General features: G+C 39.0%; 1 protein-coding gene across 1 annotated transcript in view; it reads left to right on the top strand.

Moving 5' to 3' along the window:
• The first annotated feature begins 10,841 nt into the window (after positions 1–10,841).
• LOC132399226 (transmembrane channel-like protein 7) overlaps positions 10,842–12,248 on the top strand; it is a 46,936-nt gene continuing 45,529 nt past the window's right edge. The window contains exon 1 of the mRNA XM_059979389.1: positions 10,842–11,017. Coding sequence (XP_059835372.1) covers positions 10,981–11,017 — 37 coding nt within the window. The 5' untranslated portion in view covers positions 10,842–10,980. The remainder of the gene's footprint in view (positions 11,018–12,248) is intronic.

Raw genomic sequence — 12,248 nt, 5'->3', positions numbered from 1 at the left:
CTTCTCCAGTCCTGAAGGGGGAGGAGGAAGTGAGGGAGGAAGGGGGGAAGAGAGGAAGGAGGGGTGGGGGAAGGTGAGAGGGTGGGGAGGGAAGGATGTAGGATGGAGGGAGTGGTAGAGTGAAAGGAGGGGAAGGGGAAGGGAAGGGGAGGGTGCAGAGGACGGGAAGGGGTAGATGGAGGGATGGAGGGGAAGGGGGAGAGGTTCCACATTTGGAACATCCCGATGTTCCACATATCATTTTCTGCTATAATGAACTGGCAGATGCCTGTATCTAACAGCTGATTATCACTGCCTCTGAATTTATGCTCTAACAATGTTGCTGCTATAAATACATTTAAAAAATTGAATATATTGAAAATGGTGTCAGATATAAGTGTCTCTGAATAAAGCACAAGTTTAGGAATTGCCAAAGGAAGAAGAGTGCTCAGACCGTTCTCTGAACACTGGTATACTGCAAATAGGGTCAAATAATAGTTTGAATAAGACATCAGCGAGAATATAGAATTCAGTCTTGCACCAACATTTCTGGAAAATATACAGCTACAATCATGTAGTGATTAAAGAAACTCATCGTGCAAGCGACTGGAATAATTGAGATGATATAAATTGAACAACTGGGAAGTGAGGCATTTGGAGGAAAATCTTTGCACTCACCACAGACATACAGAATACACTGTGTGTCAAGTGTGTACTCATCTGATGACTTGCTCTAATTCTGACCTACCTCTAATCTAGTTGAGTCCCTGGGCATTCTGTAACATACTGAACAAAAGAGCTCATATCTGGCTTTCTTAAAGCAATCGTATATTTGGCACAACACCATTTTATTAATAAAAAAGAGTAACTTGAAGCAAGTTATTAATTATAATAAAATACGTCATTGGAGATGTTACTGCTTATTTTCCTTATTTCAGCTTTTTCAATATATTTTTATATTTAATGTTTAATTAAATATATAATGCAATTTTATCAGAAGCATTTAAAGGCAATGAAACAGACATCCCTGGCCATCAGAGTGTGGCTGAGCTCTCAGGATGCCATCTGGAGCCCTGGTTTCCATCCCTAGCTTAGTTTGACTGCAGGACGGTCGTACAATTGAGGCCTTGCATTTGCTAGAAATCACATGGCCACAAGATCTGCAGGAAAAGCACAGTAGTTGACCACAATGACAGGTTAATTCAAGTGTAATCAAGCCCAAATGATAACATTTGATATATTGAAACGGATAATGTAGAGACACTAACGATGGTTTTAAATTTAACTGAGATAAATTTTTAAAGCATGATACACATGCTGACCTGAGGAATCTTTTTCAATTGCTAATGAGTAAGCCTAAAGATAAACACTGCAAAATATTTAAGATTTCAGAGAATAAAAACAAGTTCATACCTTTAAATGTCAACCATTCAAGTTAGCGATTATCACCAGCAGATTATTCAAGGGACATCAAAGTTAAAAGAAAACACACAGCAGCATGAAAAAATAACCTGGACGAGCAGTGACGCACAGCTTTTTTCCAAGAGCAGATGGACAATCCAAAGTTTTCTAAGAGTTAGTCACACGATGTACTTTATTTTAATCAGCATAACCAAATATTAATATTTTAGTCAAGTACATGAAGGGACATATTCCAAACTTTATAAGAAATAGGTTTATGCTGAAAATTTTACGAAACAATATCAAGACAATAATGATTTGTGTATTTTAAAATGCAGTACACTATACCTGGTGCTTTTGTTTCTGATACCATAAAATTTTCATGAAATCATTTTAATGCCTCACTAGTGCAGAAGACTTCTTCTTTGATCCTACCAACACCTCACCAGTAGTTTTTTAAATATTAATTTATTTACAAATTAAACATCTGTTTGCAAACTAAGGTTGGTAGGATTTACTATAAATTTTTAGAACATTCTCCAGTTTTCTGTCCTCATATCTTCAAATTATATTTAGCAATTTTTTATTATTTATTCCTTGTTAGTTATTTAAAAAGTAATCATCTCATTCTTCATTGCAAATATAATTGATGCTTGAGCTTGAAATGTGTCCTATATGTTTACTATTATAAGGCAGAAGAAAACCTCCTTATTTTCTTTTCACTTTGCCTGCTATAGCACAAACTTCCAATTTCCACAATAACCTTGATGCAACACTTTATTAGATACCTTCTGGAAATGTAAATATAATAATCCATTAATTTCCTTTTATCCATAGAACTCCAATAAATTGGTCAACCATAATTTCCTTTTCCTAAAGTATACCGACATTGATCTTGAGTTTTTCTAAGTGCCCTGTTATATTGTCTTTTTAATTGATTTTAATGCTTTCTCTGTGACAGATGCTACACTAAATGGCCTATAGATTCTTTATTTCTGTCTCAATTTTAATGTAAAGTTATATATGCTATTTTCCAATCTTACAGAACCTGTCATGAATCTGGGGAATTTTGTTAAATTAAAATCATCAGCTATCACACATAAAGACAGCATAAAAACAAAAGAAAGGGCATATAACATAGCAAAAATTGGTGGGAGCTTTAGGAAGATTTTAAAAACCAACAGAAAGTCACTAAAAATCATCAGGAGAGAACAGATAAGGTAGAGAAAAGATAAAATATGAAGGTAAGCTAGCCAATAATATAAAAGAGAATACAAAATGAGTTTTTTTTTCAGATACATAAAGAGTAAATGAGAGGTGAGAGTGGGTATTAGACTACTGGAAAATTATACTGGAAAAGTAGTTATTGGGGACAATGAAATGGTGGGCAAACTTACTGTGGAAGCCACTTGCAGTATGCCAGAAATTCAAATGTGTCAGGCGGTAGAAGTGAGTGTACTTGTTCTTACGACAGTGAAAGTGCTTGGAAAGCTCAAAGGTCTGGAGGTAGATAAGTCATCTGGGCCAGTTATTGTGGAGGCATTAGTAGTGATTTTTCAAAAATCACTAGATTCTGAAAACTAATAAATAGCACTCCACTCTTTAATTGGAGTGATGTAGTGGATATGTTCCAGCCCATCCTGGGTGAAGCCCTTCCCACTTTTGAGCACATCTACACGATCACTGTTGCAGGAAGGCAGGATCTATCATCAAAGACCCCCACCACCCAGTCCATTCACATTTCTTGCTGCTGCCAACCAGAAGAAGGAACAGAAGCCTCAGAACCCACACCAGCAGGGTTCAGGAACAGTTATCACCCCTCAACTATCAGGTTCTTGAACCAGAGGGGATAACTTCACTTGCCTCATCACTGAACTGTTCCACCATATCCCGAGCCCACCACAAACAATGGACTCACTTTAAAGGACTCTTCTTCTTATATTCTTGATACTTATTGTACATTTATGTACTTTTCTAGTGTATGTACACAATTTGTTTTCTTTAGTACATTGGTTGTTTGTCTGTCCTGTTGAGTGCAGTCTTTCATTGATTCTATTGTGTTTCTTGGATTTTTTGTGGATGCCTGCAAGAAAACAAATCTCAGGGTTATATATGGTGACATATATGTACTTTGATAATAAATTTACTTTGAACTTTGCAGAAGGGGAGGAGGCAAAAGACAGGAAGTTATAGACTAGTTAGCCTGACATTAGTGTTTGGGAAGATGTTGGAGTCCATTAAAGATGAGGTTTTGGAAAAACATCATCCTTGGAGAAGCATTATAAAATAGTCCAAAGTCAGCATGGTTACGTTGAGGGGAAATCTTACCTGTTGGAAATCTTTGAGGAAATAACGGGTAGGATACACAAAGGAGAAATGGTGGATGTTGTTTACTTGGATTTTCAGAAGGCCTTTGACATAGTGCTGCATGAGGCTACTAAAGCCCGTGGTATTACAGGAAAGATACTATCATGGATAGAAGATTGGCTGACTGGCAGGAGGCAAAGAATGGGAATAAAGGTGGCCTTAAATGGTTGGCTTCTGATGACAAGTGTGTTCTGCAAGTGTAGGTTTCGTGACTGCTTCTTTTCACGTTATATATCAATGATTTGGATGATGGTATCGATGGCTTTTTGACCAAATTTGGGGATGATAATAAAGGAAGGTGGGTGGGCCATTAGTGTTGAGGAAGTAGAGAGTCTGCTCCCACTAAGGGCTTAGACAGATTGGGAGAATGGGCGAAGTAGCAGATGGACTATGGTGTAGGGGAGAAAGAATAAAGGCATAGACTATTTACTAAATGGGTAGAAAATTCAGAAAACTGATGTGCAAAGGGACTTGAGAGTCCTTGAACGGGATACCTTAAAAGTTAATTTGCAGGTTGAGTCAGTGGTAAGGAAAACTAATACAATGTTAGTATTCATTTTGAGAGGACTAGAATATAAAAGCAAGGATGTAATGCTGAGGCTTTATAAGGCATTGGCCAGACTGCATTTGGAGTATTGTGAACAATTTTTGGCTTCTTATCTAAGTAGGGATATGTTGGCATTGGAGAGGGTCCAGAGTTGGTTCACGAGAATGATCCCAGGAATGAAGGAGTTAACATATGTGGTGCGTTTGATGGCTCTGGATCTGTACTTGCTGGAGTTTAGAAGAATGGGAGAGGATCTCATTGCTATCTATCAAGTATCGAAAGGCTTAGATACAGTGAACATAGAGAGGATATTTCCAATAGTGGGTGAGTCTAGGACCAGAGGATGTAGCCTCAGAATAAAAGGACATCCCTCTAGAACAGAGAAGAGGTGAAATTTCTTTAGCTAAAGATGGTGAATCTGTGGAATTCATTGCAACAAACAGCTGTGGAAGCCAAGTCATTGGGTATATTTAAAGTAGAGGCTGATGGGTTCTTGATTAGTAAGAATGTTAGTGGTTATGGGGAGAAGACAGGAGAATGGGGATTAGAGAGAAAATAAATTAGCCATGATGGAATGGTGGAGTAGACTTGATGGGCCAAATGGCCTAATTCTGTGTCTTATGGTATTATACCACCCATTTCATTTGAGACACAAGGATAACATTTGTGGCAATTTAAATCCCTCCCTCTATTCCAATTCCCAGTTTACTGCTACTGGGATGTTATTTATATCCTCCAGAGAGGACTGATGCAAAACACCTGTTTAATTCATCTGCCACCTGCTTGTTTTCTATTATTAATGATTGGTGTATTGTTAAGCTTGCCTAGCCTGACCAGATAATAAGGGACATAAAGGAATCCATCTCAGTTCTCTCATTGGTTGTTGTTCAAAGGCAGGAAAATGGAGGCTGAATACACACTTCTTTACGAGGGCTTGATAACAATCTAGACATACACATTAGACTGGATGTCAGCTGTCATGGAGGCACCATTTGGAACAATTTTCTGCTACTTTGCAATTTCATCCTAATTCACCTAGTTTGTGAAAGGTATCTAACCCTTTAGCTACAATGTTATACTTCCAGAAAGAAGCTAGATGTCCTCACTGATTTATGAGATTCCACTCATGAGCAAACTGAAATGCACAATTAAAACAGAGAACCCATCATCACTCCCAATTCTACTGGATACAAGTGAGAGATACCACACAGAAGTAGATGTCCCTCTTAGTTGAGTATAGAAATAGTGAATGATCTTGTCTCCTTCTGAAAATGGCACACATCCCTCAACCATCACAGGCATAGTCCAGCTTGGCGTGTTCATAATAACATAAATAGGAGTAGGCCATCTGGCCTGTCAAGCCTGCTCTGCCATTCAATAAGATCATGGCTGATCTGACCATGGACTTATCTCCACCTACCTGCCTTTTCTCCATAACCCTTAATTACCCTACTATGCAAAAATCTATCCAACCTTGTCTTAAATATATTTACTGAGATAGCCTCCACTGATTTATTGGGCAGAGAATTCCACAGGTTCACCATTCTCTGCGAAAAGCAGTTCCTTCTCATCTCCATCCTAAATCTACTCCCTGAACCTTGAGGCCATGTTCCCTAGTTCTAGTCTCACTTACCAATGAAACAACCTTCCTGTCTTTATCTTAACTATCTCTTTCATAATTTTACATGTTTCCATTAGATCTCCTCTCATTCTTCTGAATTCCAGTGAGCACAGTCCCAGGCGACTGAATCTCTCCTCATAGTCTCTGGAATGAACCTGGTGAATCTCCTCTGCACCACCTCCAAAGCCAATACATCCTTCCTCAAGTAAAGAGACCAGAACTACACGTAGTACTCCAGGTGCGGCCTCACCAGTACCCTGGACAGTTACAGAATAACCTCCCTGCTCTTAAATTCAATCCCCTAGCAATGAAGGCCAACAGTCCATTTGCCTTCTTGATAGCCTGCTGCACCTGCAAACAAACCATTTGTGATTCATGTACAAACATTCCCAAATCCCTCTGCACAGCAGCATGCTGCAATTTTTTACCATTTAAATAATTATCTGCTTTCATTTTTCCATCCAAAATGGATGACCTGGCATTTACCAACAGTGTACTTCATCTGCCAGACCCTTGCCCACTCACTTAACCTATCTATATCTTTCTGCAGACTCTCTGTAGCTTCTGCACAATTTACTTTTCTACTCAATTTAGATCATCAGCAAACTTAAGATATACTACACTCGGTCCCTTTTTCCAATTTGTTAATGTATATTTTGAACAGTTGCAGGTCCAGCACTGACCCCTGTGGTACACCACTCACCACTGATTGCCAACCACAGAAACTCCCATGTATCCCAACTCTCTGCTTTCTATGAGTAAACTAATCCTCTATCTATGCTAATACGTCACCCCCAACTCTATGCATCCTTATCTTACGGATAAGTCGTTTATGTGGCACCTTATTGAATGCCTTCTGGAAATCCAATAACATCCACCTGTTCCCCTCTATCCACAGTGCTCATTAAATCCTCAAAGAATTCCAGTAAGTTTGTCAAACAGGACCTGCCTTTGCTCAATTCATGCTGTGTCAGCCTGATGGATCCACTTCTTTGCAGAAGCCTTACTATATCTTTCTTAACGATAGCTTTAAGCATTTTCCCAACTACAGATGTTAAACTAACTGGTCTATAGTTACCTGCCTTTTGCCTACATCAATACTTAATCTGAGAAGTACAGTCAAGACAGTAGGGACAAGATGCCGAGTTTCAAACCGATTAGTTAAATTACTACTGGGTCAGGAGGATTAAATAATATTAATCTGGAGTGCGTTCCTGCACTGTTAATTCAGTCTCCTCATAAACTGGCCAGCTCATCTCCACAGCCTTTCAGGCGGCACACTCGGCTAGTGGTCATGACTGAACAATTGGCCACCAGATTTCTCTTTCAGTTGACTTGGGTCAGTAGTTTGAAGCCAGCCCATCTCAAACTCATTGTAAGTCATCAAATTCATCTGTGTGGATTCAAAGTCAAAGGAAGTATCACTGAGAGGCAGTGAGTCCTCATCCAGAAAGGTGGCACAGTAGAAGATGATACCACTGGCTTATGCAATGCCATTAATAGAGATCAGGCCTTCTCTGGGAATACTTAGGTATAATCTGGTATAGGCACTGTATAGACCTGTGAACCAACAAACATTTCAATTTAAAGTAACAGGTAAAAGTAATATGTACAAAATTAAACTATACATTTGACATCTTTATTTGTTAAGCTATTACTTAGAATGTGTGTGCCTGGTTGAAATGTGCTTTCGCGCACATCTACAACACTCCTTAAATATATTTATAAGAAATAATTTGGTTTTAATCTGCATAATTAATTCCATTTAGACGTTTTATAAATTATCAATTGACTTAAAATTACATAGCAACCTTTCACTTTGTTGAACTTTTATGATATGAAACTTTAAATTAATAATACAAAAAAAACTTTTTAACATTATTTAGAGGTTGTATGTTTAAACCTAGAAAGGACAGATACTGTCTCTCTCTCTCTTGAACAATGCTTATTCTCTAAAGTAAATTTCATAATAGCTCGAAGTAGAGTTTAAATAAAACTTGATGCTTCATTTTCCAGCTATTTTTGTAATTTCGTTGGCTGACATTCCTGCTTTCATTGCAAGGTTTTGTGGCTGATAATTCAAAGTTGACTGTTTCCAAAATACTTTAAAAATTTCTTTAATCTTCCATGTATCTTCAATCTCCATTTTAGATTTTGTCCATTTCCTTTACCCTCACTTATCAAAAGACAATGTCATAATCTGTTCCTGAAGCTTCCCATTTTGAATGCTTACGTGTAATAGAAACATGCATATTTGTGGATTTAAAATATATTGTACATAAATAAATACATTCTGATTCTCCCATGACACTGTAGAGAGGATATATTTTTAAGATTATGCGCACCACTGTAGAATAAAATTAAGCCCGAGGACTAAGGGTTGAGAGAGTCATGGAGACAGCAAGACAGAAAGTAGAATGGGTCAGTCTCACCAGTACTAACACGGATCTTGTGGTTAATGAAGAACTGCTGACATTTTGCCTGGAAGACCTTACGACTAATGGCTTGTTTCCATGGTTAATGGACCCTAGGTTTAATTTTGCATAAGGTACAGGTGCATCCCGAAACTTGCTGATACCTAATAGGGCTGAACGGAACTTGCAACCTTTGCAAACTGCTGAAATGCACGTACTCTAATGTATAAAAGACCATGCTGATGCTTGCTTAGGCAGAGCCGTAGATCTTCTAACAAGCGGCTTTCCATGATCACATAATAATTAAACTGAACACCGGGTTCTGAGTCTTTATTAAAGTCTAGTTGACAACGGTAATTTTCTCTGACAATCACAAAGAAAGCTCATTTTTCCAAAGTGAATCTCCTTCAACTATGAAAAATAAGGTGTTTTAGGACTGTGATTCACATTATGTTTTGAAACTCCAGAAACTAATCGAAAGAAAAAGACGGGAACCCCGGATAACATGTCTACTCCATTTTACTTTTGTGAGGCTTGCACATATGACATGGTGGCGTAATGATTTATGCCATTCATGTAACTTTACATATAACCCATAATGAATTATATAAATAACAAAGAATGCTTAATCAAACAATATATTTACAATATTACTGAAATATTAAATACACGACAACTCAGTGACATGCTAAGAGATGTATATATCTAAATGGTGTGTAGTTTAAAGGTGGTGGTCTTTCTTGGTACTGGTATATTTGTGTTGGGAAGTGCTGTTATTGAAGTTTTGTGCAGAACTTGTGTGCATCTTGTGCAAAATCTATAATACAATCATGATGTATAAGAAGAGGACAAAATGGGCGTTTACTGTAGGAGATAGACGGTTGTAATAGCTAACTGTTCAGTCATGGATGTGACTGAGCTTTACAACCTTTTTTAGCACGACTTACAGATGGGGGAAAAAGTATGGAGAATCAGAGGTTGAGACACTGCTTATAGAATTACCCAGCTTCTGTCCTACACTGATAGTCATAGCATTGATGGTTCTGAGGGATTCCTTATCAGTAGTGTTTCCCTTCTAGTTGTTAAATAGAGGAGATAGGTGATGTTGATAAGAAGAGAGTGTTGTTGCGATGGAGCTTGTATGAGTCAAAATTTTACCTTGCCTGAATGTTATCAGATCTTGCTGCATGCTGACATTAAAGATTGGACCAGATCTAGGGAGCCACCTCTCAGAAATCCCCACAGTAAATTTCATCTGTTAGCTTCAATTTGTGAGAATTCCGAGGAACCAGAATTAAATACCGTCTATTATTCAGAAAACATCAGTACTCCTGATCTAATTGTGAAGAAAAGGTCTGTAATGAACCATGGGAAGGATTAGAATACTAAGTAGAAAAGTCACTGATGAAAGTCACTGTTGAAAATGTCTGAGTCCAGGACACTCTCTTGATGAACTCCTCTGCATCACTGCACAGGATTTGAGATGACTGGGTACCATAGCCCTCTTCCTTTTTGTTCTAGGCATGATTCAGTCAAAGCACGACTTTAGATATTACAAAATAAATGAAAGGCAATGCAAACTCTTAAGTACTGCACGATAGTTTCAGTGCAACATGTTACCCAAGATGAGGAAGAGCACAAATGACTAAACAAAAGATATGCTAATTGTAAAGTGAATTCATCTTTCCAGAAAGACAGTTTACATAACCTATATCACACAATTCTAAAACAAAATATGCAAGAAGCAGCAACTAATTTAATTGGCCCTTTTCAAACTCATCAATGCCTTTGGCTTCTTCAGTTAAATGTGTGGAAAATATTCCTCGAATTCCCTCACAAGCCCTCACGGATTGTTCAATTAGGCGTATGAGAACCTTGCATTGTGTCCCTATTCCAAAATCCTCCCCTAACATTATATTACAGTAGAGGCATGTTTCATTGATTAAAAATGATTCACATTGTGGACCATACCTAGGGAGCTACCTCTCAATTCACCTTTTCCTTCGACAAGACAGCAGAGTTTTTGATCATTTGAGGGAAAGGATATCTATCATTGACCTGGTAAAAACTTATGGCCAATGGCATAGGACCCTGCTATCTCACAAGCTTCTGAGACCTGGGCTACTTAGAGAAGGTACCTCAAGGCACTGGAAAGGTACAAACAATGACATGCCTGTAAAATCCTCAAATTCAATGGCAGGTTCAGCAGGTCAATCTGAGTAACATGCCAGGCCCATATTTCTAGTGGACACCCCAGTTGCATGTTGGTTAGATATGTTGTTTGCATGTCCAATATTAAACTGCTTAAAATAGAAAATATACTCTAAGCCCCACCTCAGGGAAAAAGTGGAAAAGATTTAAGCCTGCGGCTAAAACCTCCGTGAAGAAATACATGCATGTTGACACTTGAGAATTCCTCGCTCATGAGCTGAGAAGAAACGTGTAGTGTTGACAAAGCCACGCACTCCGGGGTCTGATTTCCACCTCAGTCTCTCCAGCCACTTCAGAACCCAAGAGAGTGAAAGCGAAGCCCCGGGATCGGCTGCAGCGCCCATCCCGTCCGGCCAGCAGCGTCATCGAGGGGGGGTGTCGGACAGGAAGCGGCGGTAACACCCGGAGAACCGGGAGCTGGCCGAGCGATAGCAGGCGCCATGTACGAGGAGAGCTCGCCGAGCCCCAGTGACTCCGGTAAGAGTAGGAGTTTGGGGCGATCGGTGTTAGTCCCCGTGGGTTTCAGCACCGGAAGCAGGCGTGGCGGGTTCGCCGAAGTTTCTCGATTCCTTTCGCGACAGATTGGGCCTGAAGATGAGGCTCGGTCCGTGGAAGGGAATGGCATTCCGAGCGCTGAAAAGCCTGTCTTCATTAGACGAAAACAAACTTGTTTCACTGTCTGCTCTATAGTTTCGGATGAGGCTAGCCAACAGAGCTCAGTGCGTTTCTGAATTGAAATACATCACACATGGGGAGGCACCAAAGTTTTAACTTCAACCGTAATAATTTTGTTCTATTAAATATGACCTTTGACGATTGTCCGTGGGACATACAGCAACATTGGGGTTTGAGGAAGTGAGAGAATAAATCGTTTCAGGCAGGACCATTCAAGTGTCACAGATTTTCAACTGCAATGTCGACTAGATAGAAAGAATTGAGTAGATAATTTAATCACTTCTACTTGTGAATTTCTCCTGTACTACTTAGTGGCCAAAATGAAACAGGACCAATCTCATAAATACTGTGGCAAATGAACTCCATATTTACTCTAGAAACTCCATGGTGACCTCTGATGAAGTGTCTCTGACCTGAAATCTTAACTTTTCCCATGAATGTTTCCTGACCCGTTTACAGTATCTTCTACTGATTTTAAATTTTGATTATCTGCAGTCTTGATTTTTTTTTTGTGACTACAGATCAGATCAAAGGCCTTCATTCTGATCTTGAGTGATTCACCCCCTAACTCTCCCAGGATTTACACTATTGCAAGGCATGAGTCAGGGGTGTGATGCGATATTCTCCACTTGCCCAGATGAGTGTAGCTCCAGTGTATGTGTTTGCACAATAATGCAAAATGTAACAGTTGATATGTTAATCACCACCTTAATTATTCATTTCTGCCACAACCTGTAAGGAATTTGTATGTTCTCCCCATGACCATGTGGGTTTCCCCCAGTATTCCAGTTTCCTCCCACATTCTGATTGGTAGGTTATTTGACCATAGTAAATTGTGCCGTGATTAGGTGAGGATTAAATTGGGGGATTACTGGGCTGTGTGGTTTGAAGACGCTGAATGTCAATCAATAAATAAATAATATGATTAAATTGAAGCTAAAGTTAATGGCTAGCTGGTGATCCCCACTCATTTCACATATACTATGGTTCCAGAGGGCTTTTATGCTGGAATCTGCAGAAATGAAAAAAAAGC

The sequence above is a fragment of the Hypanus sabinus genome, chromosome 9 (assembly GCF_030144855.1).
Source record: "Hypanus sabinus isolate sHypSab1 chromosome 9, sHypSab1.hap1, whole genome shotgun sequence".
NCBI lineage: Eukaryota > Metazoa > Chordata > Chondrichthyes > Myliobatiformes > Dasyatidae > Hypanus > Hypanus sabinus.
This window is presented reverse-complemented; position numbering and strand designations above follow the sequence as displayed.